We start from the raw sequence: 17,988 nt of genomic DNA, 5'->3' as shown, positions 1-17,988 counted from the left end.
CAGGTCAGAACATTCTTTTTATTACATTTATTTCCTGGCAATACTGTGGCCTCTAGCTTTCTCACCTGCTACTGCCTTTATCATTTACAGTCCTTACCTCTACCTTTCCCCTTTATGTGGGTTAGATGCTGTTCATCATTCACATCTCATCCTCAACATCTTTTCTATGAACTCACATAGATCACTATATATTACCCATCAAAGTACATAACACACTGTGTTTAACTGCTGGGTTTGTTTGTTTGTTTTGCACTGTGGCTATCATTCTATCAACTCCTCAGTGCTTAATTCCAGTACCAAGGACACTGTAGATGGTTGATAAGTGTTTGTTGAATAAATGATTGACAATGAATGAATGAGCATACAAATTACTTATTTTGTTGCCTTGCTTTGTTTTTCACTTCACTATCATTTTGCCTATGCAGAGAGAATCCAGTTGGTACACATGTGGAGGAAAGTTCCCTTAAACCTCAACAATGCTACAATTTCTGGGTGTGAAAAAATTTTGTTACAAAATGTTTATGTTTTATCTTGCATAAGCAAAATAAAGAGGACTACTTATATAATCACAAGTTAAATTTAACATGTTACCCAGCTGGGTCTTTCTTCCTTAATTGGGAAGCAGCATTTTAAAAGTAAATAAATAGAGACATTCTGAAAAAGAGAAAAAATGAATATACTTTGTTCCTTCAATTTATATCATATTTCAGTTTAGGAAGAAAAAGAAATCATTTAAAGAGCATTCTCTCATATTATGTGGAAAGATTTTAATCCTAATGAAGTATCAAAGACAAGGTCAACAGCATGGGGATATGGACACATCTAGAGCCGGAAGAGCCCATTGTGAATAATTTGCTAACATGAGAAAGGGAATCTGTGAAATGAAGGACTAGACTGTACCTTTAGGTTCTTTCCTGCTCAAGACTTTCATGGTCTTTGTCCATATAATCATTAAAGACTTGCCTTAACTGTCAATGCGTGAAGAGATAGATATATGCAAGACCATTCCTTGGTGATTCAGGAATGGGAAAATCTATTCTACTCCTTTGGAAGATTTACAGACTAATTTTGGAGCTAGATTATTCACATTAAAAGATGCATTTCCCCCTGTCAAACATTTATTGGAAACCTATTTGGCACCAGAAACTGTGCTCAGTGCAGTTGCTGTAAGACAGTACCCTTAAACTCCAAAAAGCTTACAGTTGAGGAGAGGAAGAACACACACATATAGAAGTATTCTGAAGTTTTCTATGGGATATCACAGAATTATCTACAATGTTACTAATATCTAAAAATCTGGATTGTCATTCCAATATAGGATGTACTAAATACAATTTGAATGACAAGGGAGAAAACATGTATTTCTTGCATACCTACTACATACACATAATGTACAATTTTTAGTACTTTACATATATGGATGAATTAATCCTTTAGATGAGTTGTTACTTAAATACTATTTTGCAGATAATCATACAGACTTAGAAAATCCATGTAGTTAGTAGGAAGTCAGACGGCAAGTCAGTGCCAAGTTACTTGGACCCAGGTCTCTTGGATCCCAAAAATGGAAATAAAATGAGGGATGCATATTTTCAGAAGAGTATGTAGAAAGGGTGGAACTTGTCTCACATATTGAGAGAAGATTAGGATTTTTTAATTGAATTTTTATTGTGAGATAATTGTACATTCTTAAGCAGTTGTAAGAAATGATCAAAATAAATCCCATGTGTACTTTATCTGGTTTTCCCTAATGATAACATCTTGTAGCTCTATAGTACAGTGTAATAACTAGATTTTAACAAAAACATAGTCAAAATACAGACCATTTCCATCACAAGGATGCATTATGTTGCCATTTAATAGCCACGCACACTCCCCACCCATCATGCCTTCTTCCCCGGCAACCACTAATCTCTCCATTTCTAAAGTTTTGTCATTTCAATACTGTAATATAAATGGAATCATGGGCTATATTGTCTTTGGGATTGATATTTTTCATTCAACATGCTTCTCCACAGATGCACCCAGACTGCTGCATAGATCAAGAATTCATTCCATTTTATTGCTGAGGAGTTTATCCCAAGGTATAGCTGTAATGGCTTTTAATTATTTACCCATTGAAGGTATCATTGTTGTATCCAAGTTTTGGCATTTATAAACAAAACTACTTTAAAGATTCATGTATAAGTTTTGTGTGGATATGTTTTCATTTCTTTGAGAGAAATGCGCAGGAGTACAATTTCCTGGTCACATGATAGTTGTTATTTGGGAACACACCAAACTGTTTCCCAATGTGACTGTTAACATTTGCATCTCCTGTAGCAAGTTGGGTGATCCAGTAGCTCTGCATTCTCACCAGCATTGCTGTTGTCACTAATTTTTATTTTACCCATTCTGATAAATGTGTAGTTTTATCTCACTGTGGTTTTAATTTGCACTTCCTTGATGACTAATGTGTTACACCTTTTCATGTGCTTATTTACTGGAGACAAATTATCTTGGTTTTCTTTCATCTGAGAATGTCCTAAAAGGTATTTTCACTGGATATAGCATTTTGAGTTGACAATTCTTTTAGAACTTGGAGAAAAGTGTGCCACTTCTTTCTGGTCTCCATGGTTTCTGATGAAATTTTCACTGTCATTTGGTTTATTTTTTCTCTGTAGGTCAGGTGTAATTTCCTTCTTGGTGCTGTCAAGATCATTATTTCTTAGTTCTCCATAAGTTTGACTAAGTATCTGGATGTAGATATATTTGAAGTTATGCTGATTGGGGTTTCCTAAGCATCTTGACTATAGATTTGACCCTTTTCCTAAATTTGGAAATTTTTCACTCTATTTCTTTGAGTAATATTCGGCCCCTCATAATTTCTCCTCTCAAACTGGCCTCCAGTGACATAGTGTTTGATCTTTGTTAGCATCCCGCAGGCCCCTACCGCAATCCGTGTTCGCAAAGGCTTTGTTTTCTTTCAGACGATTCTCTTTCTGTCATTGGACTGGGTAATCTCTATTGCTCTGTCTTCAAGTTCACTGATTCTTTCTTCTGTCCCTTCCATGCATCATTTTTTAAAATTTTGGTTATTGTGTTTTTCCCTTCTAACTTTTCCATTTGTTTCTTCTTTGTATTTTCTATTTCTCTGCTGATACTTTCCATTTCTTTACTGAGGATTTCTATTTTTTTCACCTGTTTCAAGCATGGTCATGATTGCTGATTAAAGCATTTTTATAATGGCCACTTTAAAATTCTCACCAAGAAATGGAAACATCTGTGTCTTTGCAGTGTTGGCATTTGTTGATTGTCATCTTTCATTCATTCTGAGATATTTTGGCTCTTGATATGATGAGTAATAGTCAATTGTGTCCTGGACATTTTGGGTATTATCTTATGAGACTCTGGTTCTCATCTAAACATTCTGTGTTAGACAGGTTCCTCTGATGCACTATTCTGGAAGGTAATGCAGCAGCATAGACTCATTACTTCCAGGTGAAGTTAGAAGTCCAGGCCCCACCAAACCTCCATTGGTACCCAACTGGGGATGCTCCTAGTTACTGCTGGATGGGGATGGGTGCTCCAGCTATCCACTAGACCTCTGTAGCTGGGAGAGGGTGGAGGTGAAAGTACAGGCCCCCTACGTGGTTTTCACTGACACCACAAGCTCTGGGGGTCTCACTGCTGCCCAGCAGGGATGAAACCCTGGTTCCAGCTCAGCCTTCTATGCCAACACTCCAGAAGGAAGGATTGGGCAACTTTCTACTGTCTTGTGAGGGTGGAAGTATAGGCTCCCCATTCAGCTTCACTAACAGGAGCTGAGTGGGGCACCACTGCTTTCTGTAATATTTGGTGGATTAGAACAATTCTTGTCTAGTGGTTTCCTGTCTTGCTAAGCTGACCATTCCCTAGTCCTTTAACTAGAGCAAGCAGACTTCAGTTGCATTTTGTTTTTGGTTTTGTTTTTATCTGTGCCTGTTGTTATTTCCAGGCTGCTAGCTTCTTCAGCTCCAATTCTGGCATATATGAAGAGAAAAGAAAATCCAGGAAACTCCTCCATGTAATTTCTTAGGTCCCAAGATACCTAGTTGAATGCCTTTTCTCTTCAAATTTGAGTCTTTTATGTTTGCTTTACTTATAATGTTCAGAGTTTTTATTTGATTTATTGAATTAAGTAGGGAAAAGTATGTCTACTTAATCTTTCCAAAGTGGAATAGGAATAGGATATAAATGTGTGAATAGGTGAGAAAAGAACAAACCACAGAAAAGAAGTATGAAATCAAAATTCCCCAAAATTTGAAACTGAAATATAAGTGATATATTTTTGGAATAATACAAGATAAACTAATTATTTTCCCTTGGAAAATGTTTATCCCAAAAATTTGGCCTAAAAAATATAATGTGATTGTTTCCTAATTATTAGTTTTCTTTTCAGGCAGCAGCCAGGTTGTAGAAAAAGGTAACAATTTCTTCACTCAGAATGCCAGTTCATTTCCATTCTAAATAAACTCTCATTTCTAGTTCAAGGGGTCTTGATCTTAAATGTGGAGAAAAGATCGAATGCATCCATTACGCATATGCATATATGCATATGTTAAGATATATTCATTTACCAAGTGACTTCCTGCTCAGAGAATTCACCTCATTACACATTGTCCAGAAGAGTCAATTATTTAAATACTCTGGGGCCTTTTTATCAAGACTGCATTTTGAATTTCTTTGACCAATCAGATTTCCAAAATGGGAAGATCATCATCAAACTATTTCTGAAAGAGACTGGGCAGATTAAGACATAAGTAAAACACACTCCTCAAGTGCAAACAATACTATTATCAAATTGGTGGGTGTTAGTAACAGTTTTTAAAAGGTGCCCATGACATATGGGGATAACCAATGGTTAGAAAATCATGATGTTTGATATGAAGATATTATTTTTTAATTCCAACAATTAAAATCTATTGTATTTCCAGAGTTGTTGCTTCAGTAAACCCACAGAATGAGGACAGACTGGGGTAGCAATGTCAGATACTGACTGCTGGTAACATGTGGCTTCAGGATTTAACTCATGGGCTGGTGGCCTTTGGTAAGATCCTAACCTGCTGAACAATCTGACCTGAGTGTGTGCCTCTGAGAAATTGGAACTAAATAAGAACATAGGTAAAAGATTATCTATATAACATTTGTTGTACCCTTGATCAAGGTAAGTCCTCTAAGATTCTTTCCATTAAAAGTAGCTAAGAATACACAGATCATAAGAGTGTTAAAATATTAAATAAGATTTTATATTTCAATGGCTCAGCAATATATGTGTGATGTACACAGTAAGTTCTCAGTAAATGGTAGCTATTATAATAAACCTTATACCAATAAAAATGAGCAAACAACCAGAAGTGTATGTTTAGATCAATAAAATACAAATTAAAATGATATTTTTGGCCTATCAGCTAGGAAAATTTTAAAAACAATAATATATACTGTTGGCTATAGAATGAGCATGTTTATACATTGCAGGTGAGTGAGAATGTAAATTGATATAATTTTTCTAATGGACAATCTGGCAGTGTGTATAAAATACTGAAAAAATAAACATTCTCTTGAAAAAGCCATAACATTTCTAGGAATTTACCCTAAGCCATTTTAAAATGTTTAAAGATGCACGTGGACATGCATGTTTACTGCAATATTGATTATATATGTAAAAATAAAACTAAGCAGATTTTTAAAAATAAATTATATTTTAATTAAATTATGGTATAATCACCCAATGACTTTTATACAAACATAAAAAGTTATGATAAGATTTTAAGACCTAAACATAACCAGTATAAAAAACAAAATAATGACAACAGAGTGGTTATGTCTTCTTTTCCAAAGAAAGGATGTAGCTTCTATCCTAATTTAAAATTTAAATGAACACATAGGCTCATATATACAACACACACACACACAGCTCACTGTTTCTATAAGAAGTTGTCCCAATATTTGTTTTCTTTTGAACAAAGCCTTCTTTCTGAAATTTAATTCATTTGAATATAACATTCAAGTGCACAGAGTAAAAGACATAGGCAATTCATGTCTACATTTGCTTTCAGCATTAAGTGTTTCACTAAGAATTTCAAAATAGCAAAAATTATATATCATAGTGCTTGAATATCTTATGGAAAAGTGCCTTTAGGTGGGCAAAATGTTTGTATCCTAATTTAAGATACATAATTGAGCTCTATAGATGTGAAATACTCAAATGAGTCTCAGAACTTTCTATTATTACACCAAACTAAAAAAGTTGTATATCAGAGATCCTATATTGCTATGGCTCCCAATGTATCCTGAAAATGATGATCTAAGACAATGCCATCAACTTTTGAGGAGAGTATTAACAACCATATGTGCCTTCCTCTGCATTTGCCTCTAACTCCTAAATAAGCTTGTACATGACATAGTGTGCGTGTGATGCTTAATCAAAGATACTTCTCAAATCTCAGGGCCAAGGAAAACTGGTACCTATCCTGCTGGTTTGGCTCCTCTTAGAAAACAAAAGATATATGAGCCATCATTTTTTCCCCTTTGACTTCACTGTTAGGAAGCAATGTTTTCAACAGTTCAGTCTTTCTCATCACGGATGTCTCTATATATCCTCCCTCACCCCAACACCCCTTACATGACTCATAGAAGAGGTGACAAGGGAAGAGCTAATCTCAGGAAGGGCAAACTCTCCTGAATATCTTAGCTAATTCCCAACAGTAAAGCACTCTGCCTCTGACAATTTTTCCCCTGCAATACATAATCTTTTCAAAATTCCTGTGTGATAACTAGTATTACTCTTACTTCCCTTATGACTATTTGTAAACTGAGATTTAGAGAGGCTTAAGGAGTTGACCAGAATAAAGTAATCAGTAAGTGATGGAACCACTTTTGTTCTGAAATCTATGCATTTTCCATTGCACTATGTTCATCTGATATAAAACATATTGAGGTATGAATTCAGTCTTTACAGAATTTTATAAGGAAGAAACCTTCTAGTACAAATTACTTTCCTCCCAACCTATATTTTTCACTAACTTAATTCCATTTCCTGAATTGTTCTTACACATTTGTATCTAAGACATCTTCCAGAATTACACATTACATAATACATAATTTATGATTTCCCACTTTTAATGCACTAACACAATGTTCTATAAAGTACAAATAATTCAATCTCCCCTCCTATCTCTAAGGATGATAATTCCTCCTTTACCAATAAGACAAAGAAAACAGAATGTACAATCTGTGAAAATTAATTTGTCGTTGGTGGTGGTGGTGGGAGCGGAAACTAGATGTTTCCACCATTTTACTCGGCACACCTAAGAAATGAATTAACCATAACCAAAGTGAGGTAATTCTGCCTGCTGCTAATTGCCAACAGCTGTGTGAATTCAACCAGGAACTACATGTAACAAATTTTGAATGCCATTGTTCCCGATAATATCTTAACACGTGAGATCCAGCAGCTGATCAAACTTTTAATAAGTATTTATTCACAGTAAGATGTATCAGCTATAAGGTGGGTTTTTTTTTTCAGGCAAGGCTTTATTGGGGCCCCACCTGCAGCAGGGGGGAACAAGAACAAACAGGTTCTCTTTCTTGCTCGCTTCCTGAGTGGGGGGGAACTTGTTCCTTATATGGGGTGAGGGTAGGGGTGTGTCCAGGTGGTTTTTAGTCAATTTGTCTTTATATATAACATTCAGGCAGTTCAGATATAGTGTTGGACCAATATCATTTCACAGCATTTTAGATCACATGTACACTGATACTTTAGTTTTGATGTTCAGCTGCATTCTTTTTCATAAAATAACCAAAGACTCCTCAATTATACTTCTTAGGACATTATATCATTTAATAACCTTCAGATATGTTTTAGTATAGTACTCTTTACCCAGTATCTTACCTCTGCTCTTAACTCATAGATCACTCTGTCACTGCTATTTTTAGATTTTGATCCTTCCTTTATATCTCCTGATATTTCTTCCATTTTATTTTTATGTTGACCATGAAGAATGTCAAACTGAAAAAAGAAAGTTAAAGTCATAATCACATGATATTACAAAGGCTAGTTCCAGGATAATTCACATTAGTCTTTCATTTTGCTTTCTTTTTTTTTTTTCTATGTATAACCTGGTAGGTTTTGTTGTTGCTGTTATAAATATTGTAGTTGAACCATGTATTTCTTTACACTTGTAGTTGAAAACTCCTATGTTGTTGGAAAACAAATCAGCAAATCTCCATTAATCTAAATTCACAAGTTGAAAATTGGACAAAGCTTAGTTACCTCCACAGATTCTTAATAATTGACTAATTGGATTCTAAACTAATCCAATTAATTCTGATCTTTCAGTCTTGAATATTAGTCCCATAGTACTCTTTGTAATCCTACTTACATATATTTTCTATGAAGTATAAGTAGTGTATAGATTGTAACAGAGACAAATTTGGGCAATGGAAAAAATACATCTGTATAATGCTCAAGCTGGTAAAATGTATGTAGAACATCTATAAAAGATGCCAATAAATTTCTATAGAAAACTACTGCAGGAAAACAGTATAAATAAACTCTGGCACATCCAGACAATGGAACATGGTTCAGCACTAAAACAAACAAACAAACAAAAAAGCGCTATTAAACCATGGAAAGACATGGAGGAAACATGAAAGCATATTTTTAAGTGAAAGAAGCCAATCTGAAAAGGCTCCATACTGTATGATTCCAACTATATGACATTCTAGAAAAGGCAAAACTATGTCATCAATAAAAAGATCAGTGGTTTCCAGGGCTTGGAGGAGGAAGGGATGACTTGGTGGAGCACAGAGGTTTTTAGGGCAGTGAAATTACTCTGTATGAAACTCTAATGATGGATGCATGTCCTTATACATTTGTCTAAACCAGTAATGTACAACACCAAGAGTGAACCTTAGGTAAACTATGGACTTTGGGTGATTATAATGTATTGTGTAGGTTTATCAATTGTAGTAAATGTACCACTGTGGTGAAGGACCTTGGTAATGGGGGAAGCTACCTATGGGGGGGGTATATGGGAGATCTATGTACATTCCATTCAATTTTGCAGTGAACCTAAAACCTAAGTCTATAAAAAGAAACATAGGAATGAGAAAAATCCTAGAAATGCAAACAATGATTTTTCCCCATAGCTGTCCTTATAATTAGAAGTTTTCAGCAGAATCATGAAATTTGATATATATATAATATGTAGATATATACACATAGGCTATTTTGTTTTATTAACATGTTTTTCCTACACTATGTAGGTTTCCAGAATTAAAATTACATAATTTGTATGTAATCTGACAATAAATTAGAATATAAAAGCTATCATTACACCACTTATTTAAAATTTTTAAGTAATCTTACTCACATTAATATTGTTAATAGTAATAGTAAACATGTACTAGTCTCTAGGAACTGGACTTGATATATATTTCGAGATATATTTCCTTACTTAATGCTAACAGTAATCCTCTGTGTTAGGTATTATTATTATTACCCCTTACCTTAAAGAAAAATAAAACATATTTTTACTAGGCTTAAGTAGCATTCCCAAATTCACAAAGCTAATAACTGGGGGAAGCAAATTTGAGAACATTCTTGCCAAATTCATTACCTGAGTTCCTAAACCAGTGCATAAACCAATACTGCATTTATAGTTGTAAAGCTAAATGTCATAATAATTTTCTGAAAGGCAATAAGCTTACAGAAATAAATAACAGAGGGAGCATAACAGAAGATACTATCATGTCAACATACTACAAATGGACCATGGTGGAGGGAGGGGCTGATTTGCCAACTGCACAGAGGCTTCATGTTCAGAATTTGTAATGTGGAAAATGCACCACAAAAGTCAAGAGTGAAACAGGACATTATGCCACAAAGTCCATTGGAAGTTTGTCTATGCATGTTTCACTCCAGTTTCATGTCAGTTAAATAGAGAGTGTGGCATTAATCTCTGGGCAAAATAAAAGAAAAGTCACTTTGCTAAAAAAAAAAAAAAGGATAACAAATTGCAAGCAACAGGCTTTGTGTTGTGTCCACCAAAAAACAAAAAATTAACTCATTGTGGTAATTGAGTGCCCCTAGCTGAACTTCTGAAATCTTGGTCATTACTTCTCAGGGAACTAGATCAATCATAAAGGCCCCCATTGTCAACAGAACTTTCAGTAAACCACTCAAAGGAGAGAAGAAGCAGGAAAGTACACTTTCATATGCAACAGAAGAGGGAATCCACATCAATTACCTAAAATAATTCCATTTTCATTCATCACTGTGAGCAGAAAATCAAGGATCTCTGGACATAGGAAGAACCCCAAGGCTATGAAAAAATATGACCAAGATTAAGAAACAGAATGTCTGATAGAAAACAAACAAAACAGAAAAATAGTACAATTTAAGATATGAAAGAGAATGATTTAAAAAAAATCTAATCACGATCTTCAGGGAAAAAAATGAATATATATTGCATTCATAAATTAAGGACAAAGCAATTTCAAAAATTTAAAGAACAATAATAGTATTTTTTAAAATGTGACTAGCCATCCTTCCTTCCAAAAACATTTACTAGAAAAGTGAGAAGACAGAGTTGAATGTTGGAGTGTACCCGTTCTCTTGACGCATTTGCTCCTTTGGACAGCTCATGTGCACCCATGGCACTGCATACCACTCAAAATGCTGACAACCTTCAAGTGCCTCATTCCATCCTTAAGGTCTCCCCTCAACTTCTGACCCACACACCCAACTTGCTACTTATCACTTCTATAGGCTTCTAAAGTTTAACACTTTGAAAAGACTAAGTACTTCTCCTTCAAATGTTTCTCTGCTAGTCTTTGCCATCTCAACAAATATCACCTCCATCCTTCCCTTTGATCAGGCCAAAAATATTGGACTTATGATTAACTTTTTTCTTTCTTTGATATGCCACATTCAGACTAAAAACAAATCAATTGAACTTAGCCTTCAAATTATTTAATAAATCCATCCACTTTCTACCTTCACCACTACTGCCTTGATCAACCACCAAAATCTCAGTTATTTTAATAACTGCCACACTCTCTGCTTCTCCTCATGGATCTATATTCTCTTTCTCCAAACAGCCATCAAAAAAAGCTTTTTAGGGACTTCCCTGGTGGCACAGTGGTTAAGCATCCACCTGCCAATGCAAGGGACATGGGTTCGAGCCCTGGTCCAGGAAGATCCCACATGCCGTGGAGCAACTAAGCCTGTGTGCCACAACTACTGAGCCTGTGCTCTAGAGCCCGTGAGCCACAACTACTGAAGCTTACATGCCACAACTACCGAAGCCCGCGTGCCTAGAGCCCGTGTTCCACAATAACAGAAGCCACTGTAATGAGAAGCCCGTGCACCTCAACAAAGAGTAGCCCCTGCTCACTGCAACTAGAGAAAGCCCGTGTGCAGCAATGAAGACCCAAAGCAGCCAAATATAAATAAATAAATTTATAAAATTAAAAAAAAAGCTTTTTAAAAAGTAAATCAAATCATGTAATTCCACTGCTCAGATCTTTCCAGAGGCTTCCCAATCCATTCAGAGTTTAAGTCAAAGTCCTTACCAGCTGCTTGGTCCTATAACCCTCAGTCCTGGTCTCCTATTCTTATCCCTTATTCTAAGCCAGCCCCTCTAACCTCACAGTTCGTATACACTCCAGACAGGCAAGAACAAAAAAGAAAATAAAAACAGTAAATGAAATATTGAACAGCTAAAGCAATTAAAACAATATAACAGAAAAAAATTGATTAACAAATTAATGAAACAACTATACTCCCTCCTATTAAAAATCTGAGTTATTTTGATCATTTAAAAATTATTTTTGAACTCAAAATCACCTTAATTTTGCCACATACCTCTTCAACTTTAGGTTTAGATTAATGGAGTTGTAACTAAAAATCTATTTAGCAAATGAAAAGTTGAAAGCCACGGATGGGGAGATGGTAAGGATTATTAATTTAGCAGAATTATGAATGTCATCCACAAATGATATATCACATTAGTTAAATTGAAAATGACAGAAATAGAAGGTATCTGATGAAGTGAATTAGTCAGAATTAGAAAGCATTTTCCAAGTTCATGTCCCTTTAATTAAAATTCAGTTAAGTATAGTCTCTTGCAATAGTATTTTTTTTGAAATTGCATTACAGTATAATTCCAAAATTCCTCATTAAAATTCCCTTTTCATACTGCAGTATTTGTGAAAGGTTAAACCAGGCAACTTATCATATCTCTGACTTCAGAAATATCTGCCATAATTTGCTTCTGGAAAATTAGCAACATTATGCATAAATATTTACTCTAATATATTTAGATTTAGCATAGAGTGGAAAAATCTTTCAAGAGAAAATGTCTAGAAAATAAAAATATTGTGTAATATAAATAAAAATATTTTCTTATTTAATCATATAATATAGGAGAAGGAAAATGCGTTCAACATTCAATTAATCACCAAGCATCATGATTTCTTTCAATTGTATATTTCTCAACTCTCCACATCTCTCCACATCCCCCACCAAGCTTAGGGTATGTGATTATTTCTTTTCGGGTTACCATGTTAGACTCACAACAGTTTCATCATCACCCATGCCCCCAAATCTCTTCTTCACACTGAAGTTTGAGTTATTTGTTTTATTGTAATCAGATTGACCCTGGTCAACACACTTTAACAGCTCTTCCCATTGCCGTCATGTTGATACATACATTTATAATTTGTCTTTTGGGATAAGTATTGACTATCAACTAGTTCAGAATATAAGACCAAATGTTTAACAGCTAGGCAGGTTCTGGTAGGGATACCATATTCTTATGAAAGGTGAGGAATGTAAGAAGGAAATGTGCCCCAATAGAAGGCTACCCAAATGCAGTGGACCTAGGGACAGCTAACAACGAGGTTCAGTTCATTCAAGTAACTTGAATCAACTGTAAGTATACAGAGAAGCCTCCAAAATGTCATCACTTATATCATAGCTCCAAAACTTAGCCAAAAATTCTTTTAAGTAAACTTTACCTAAATCCCTCCCTCAACCTTAAAGAATGGTAGCAAAGACACTAGGGAATGTTTAACTATGATTAATGCAAATTTTACTGTATCCTTCAAGTCAAAATAAAAACACTAAATAACTGATTTTAGTGGTTTTTAAACTTTTTCTCTCATGCTAATGTGTCCTCTACCTTTTTAAAGTTTGTCTTAAAATATTATATTTATTTAGATTCAAAAAGTAAAATTTCTGGTGAATATTAAATATTGACACTTTAAATAAAATGGTTGCATCACACTTCATGCAATATCTAAAATCCATAGAAATGTGATATTCATTCTCATCTGTTCAAAAAATATATATATTGTTAATTTTATTTCTTAAATTTTTATTTCTATTCCACCTCCTCCACATCATCTTACTGTAACATATGTTTATACTTGAAAATGTTTTTACTCTACAACATGCAATAAAAATATATATATAAAATATGTGTGTATTATATATATTACAACTGTAAGGTTCCAAATGTTAAAACGTTTCTTTTGGATTGAATTACCTTAACTATTATTACAGGTACATGGTTGCTTAAAAATAAGATAGGATAGCACATATTGTGATAAATAATTACTAAATATAAACTAATCATTTACTGGAAATGCATCTCTTTATGAGACAGATAGACACATTTTTTCAATTAGTTTGTTAAACCATGGATGAAATTACTTATTGATAGAATAAAATAAGAATTATCATCAGTTTTATTTATTCTTTTTAAAATAGGAGCACTGAGATAGTTGATCACACTTGTTGACAGAAATGGAAGATATTTTGGTATACCAGTCATTGTTTGTGTTATTTTTTAATATCATACTAAATATATGGCAAAGCTACATTTTGATTTTATATCAAAATTTATTTTTTATTATCTATAAACTGACCAATCCATTAGGTCTTATTCCAGTATTTTTATGAAATGGAAAAGTAGGAACCACCTGACATGCCAAAGGTTTTGTGACTCATTCATTAGTTGGCTTATTAATACCAATACTTTAAAATATCTCTGTGTCTGGCACTCTTTAGTTTTTCTCAGTCTGGCAAAATGTTCTAAAATAATACTGGGGATTAGAAAGATAAATATGCCTCTCATTTGAGAAGTGGGTGGAGGGTAATGTGGGCTAAGAGAACTCACTTGCAAAGTACTTCCTTAGGCAGATCAATTTTTGAAGGTCCCATGTGGAAGTTGGAAATCTGGGGTTGAAAACCAAATTACTATCCCTGTGGGGAACTGTGAGAAGAAGGCAGTGGTCTGGTGGTGGTAATTATTTTAATGACTTCAGATCTCTCCATGAAAACAGAGCAATGAGAATAACAAACTAAAAAACCTATGGATGCCTACAGCAAAATTAGGTGACAAGTTGTCCCTATGAACTCCAAGATACAAGTGGGTTAAGACAACCCACTCACAGCTTCAAGAATTGCAGGAGATCAGCAGCTGCTTGAGAAAACCAAAGGGAATCATCATGATCTGAGAACAGGAGAACCCCAAACTGACAATATACAATACCTGAGAAGTGTGTCAGGTCAACATGAAAACAGTAGATGAAACTAGGGGAGTTCCACAATTTCTAATTGGGGAGCTTATGTGAGAGGGCCATTGTAAAGTCTGAAGAACTGAGCAGTCTCTACCCTATATACTCTTTAAAAAAGCAGACAAGACTTCTTATAAAAATACCCCCTCCCCTCAGAGGGTAATGCTGAGAACAGGATCCACATTGAGAGGAACAGTGGCAATAAAGGCAGAGAAGGGATCCATGTAGAAGTCCGCTGGAGAACAGGGCCAGGAGGTTTTGGAGAGGACAAGGCCATAATTTGGGGCCCACTGCACAAATATTAAGAGTAATGAGCTCTAAAGCAGTGAAGCTAGCAAACATTTCTTTATTCACCCACTTTCCCTTCTATGTACCAAAAAAACCTAAATCCATTTAAGAATGAGCAACAAGAGGGTCGTAGTTGAATCATATGTAGTGTTATATAAGGACAAAAGAATGAGGAATAGAATAATCTTAAATACAATGAGAAAATGGTATAAATAGTGAGAACATTCTAGACATACATACCCACTAGAGAAAAAGAAGAATCAAACTTTTCAATGTGACCAAAACAACATCAATAAAATTATAAATAACATGAAAGAGCAATGCAACCAAGAATTTTAAATATTCAGAAGTTTAATAATATTCAGGAAAGATTTGGAAATAAAAATCACTTCCAAATAAACTAAAAGGAACACAAGAGCAAAATAGTGCAACAGATGCTGCCGTAAGAGACAAGGTAAAAAGAAATAAGATGCTAAATAACCAAAAGTAATGAACAAACTGTGATGAACAGAGGAGAATGATAAAGAAGATTCAACATATTTATAAATTTACCAGTTCTTTCCACTGAAATGGCCTAGAAGTAATGACCATCTCAGCACATTTCTACACACAGATTGTAGTCTTGAGCTATTCCTCACTGAGAATCCAGGACTCTGAAGAAATGGCTTGGGCCTCCCTGGTGGCGCAGTGGTTGGGAGTCCGCCTGCCGATGCAGGGGATACGGGTTCGTGCCCCGGTCTGGGAGGATCCCATATGCCGCGGAGTGGCTGGGCCCGTGAGCCATGGCCGCTGAGCCTGCGCCTCCGGAGCCTGTGCTCCGCAACGGGAGAGGCCACAACAGTGAGAGGCCCGCGTACGGCAAAAAAAAAAAAAAAGAAAGAAATGGCTTATTCCAGATCTAAAACAAAGATATTTTGGTATATCTAGTATATTTTGTCATACCACAGAGTAAGGAAACTATAAAAGTTTGCTAGGATTGCATCAAATGTTCTCAGTAGCCAATATTAAGAAGTTTCTGCTCTCTAAATATGGGAATTTTTGAGTATCAGTAGGGATAATAATTGCAGTATGTTAAAGCACACTCAATAAGTTTAAATTCATGAATTCATAATGATACTAAAAAAACTAGTTTGATTAACACTGGGGAATACTAGTGAACTAATTTTTATTTTGTAAATTGGTAAAGAAAGGGAAAATAATCTCTCATGTATCCTGACTATATCTAAATGCATAAAGTATTATGTGAGGAGTTCTCTTCATTTAAATATTCCAACTAATAGCTTAAGGAGAAATAAGAGAATATCACAATTTTGCAGCCTCGAATTAATTGATGGTTCTAGGCAATGAGCATCGGTCTGCTAGCACCTCAGGGACAGCTAAATACCATGTGCTTCTTTTTTTTTTTTTTTTTTTTGGTATGTGGGCCTCTCACTGTTGTGGCCTCTCCTGTTGCGGAGCACAGGTTCTGGACACGCAGGTTCAGCGGCCATGGCTCATGGGCCCAGCCGCTCCACGCCATGTGGGATCTTCCTGGACTGGGGCACGAACCCATGTCCCCTGCGTCGGCAGGCGGACTTCTCAACCACTGCGCCACCAGGGAAGCCCACCATGTGCTAAGAATACTCCACCTAGGAGAACATCCTGAAAGAGAATTACATCAAACCTATTGATCCAGCTACCATTTTATAAGAAATATAGAGAACAGAGAAACGTAGCAAATCATACCTTAGGGTGCAATCTCTAAAATCCAAAATAAAACTTCACGGGACAAATGGCTTGGCTTTTTAAATAAATTATAAGAAGGAAAAAAGGAAAAAGAAATATAAAGAAAAACCTACATATTAAAACACACTTAAAAAGATATATCCAATTAAAATGTCTGAGCTTCATGTGAATTATTTATCTCTTGATAAATTAGTAAAAGGAAGGGTGATTAACAGCTTAGAAACCATGTAAAAAATAAAATATTACACAAAAAAGGGTAATGACCTTTGTTCTTTTAATTCAGTAAAAAATAAAATATCTTGAATAAAAATATGTGTTATTTTAAAACAGGTTATCATGACTTATCAAAACATTCACAAAACATATATAAACCCATATTCTGTATAAAAATTGACTGCTTTTTCAAAAAATAATATTTAAAGGGAAACAAGATAAAAAAACATACTTCTAATACATAATCAAAATGATACTGACTGCTAAACAAGGTGGAGCCACAGAAGCTAAATTTGCCAACTGAAACCACTAAAAAGCAAGAAAAACAGAAGAAACAATTGTTGTAAAGACACTGATTATCAGGCAATCCCTGAGAAAACAAAAAGAGCCCTAAAAATAGCCAGTTTATTACCTGGAAGGAGTTTCAGTTCACAGAGTAGGGAGGGGAAGCAAGGAAGAAGCTGGTGGTACCCCCGAGTTTGGGTGGACCTCGGAGCAAAGGGATGAGGGGTAGCTGAGGCAAAGGTACCAGAGCGGAGAGAACGGAGCAGAGGGAAACCCTGGAGGTCTGCAGGGTACTCACCAGGGGGGTGATCTGAGCATACTTGTAAGAAAACTAACCCCCAAGAGAATTAAAAGAAACACTGCCTAGGACTCACATAAGGCCAGTAATAATTCCTATTCCCAGCTGTCAAAATGGAAGACCTCATAATTCACATTTCCATTACAAAAAGGACTCAGAATGGTTTTGCCTCCATAGTCAGTAGGAAATATAGCCTTAGACTAAATGCTGCTCTGGTCTTATCTAACAAGGTTTAAAGGTTTTAAGACAAAAAAGATTAAATTATCTCCAAGTAATAAAACTACATCTCTGAATAAAGCTCAAAAATAATTTTTTAAAATGAAAATATTCAGTGCCACCCAACAAGATAAAATTGCTAATGACAGAAGTCCAGTCAAAAATTGCATGTCATGCAAACAAATAGGAACGCATGACCCATAATGAGGAGAAAAATTCATCAATTGAAACTGGCCCAGAAAGAACAAAGATGATAGAATTAGAAGTGACCAAGAGGGCTTAATGTTCCCCTCAGCTTGACTAAAATTAGAAGGGTTTATTTGTGACTACAGGTTCTTGGCTTTCATTGTCTTAGA

General features: G+C 35.1%; 1 protein-coding gene across 1 annotated transcript in view; it reads right to left on the bottom strand.

Annotated features, from left to right (window-relative positions):
• Positions 1 to 17,988, bottom strand: part of CCDC102B (coiled-coil domain containing 102B) — a 169,863-nt gene that overhangs the window by 125,354 nt on the left and 26,521 nt on the right. The window contains exon 4 of the mRNA XM_060119477.1: positions 7,913 to 8,029. Coding sequence (XP_059975460.1) covers positions 7,913 to 8,029 — 117 coding nt within the window. The remainder of the gene's footprint in view (positions 1 to 7,912; positions 8,030 to 17,988) is intronic.

The sequence above is a fragment of the Mesoplodon densirostris genome, chromosome 15 (genome assembly GCF_025265405.1).
Source record: "Mesoplodon densirostris isolate mMesDen1 chromosome 15, mMesDen1 primary haplotype, whole genome shotgun sequence".
Lineage (NCBI taxonomy): Eukaryota > Metazoa > Chordata > Mammalia > Artiodactyla > Ziphiidae > Mesoplodon > Mesoplodon densirostris.
Note: the sequence above shows the minus strand (reverse complement) of the source record. Positions and strands in the feature narration are given on the sequence as shown.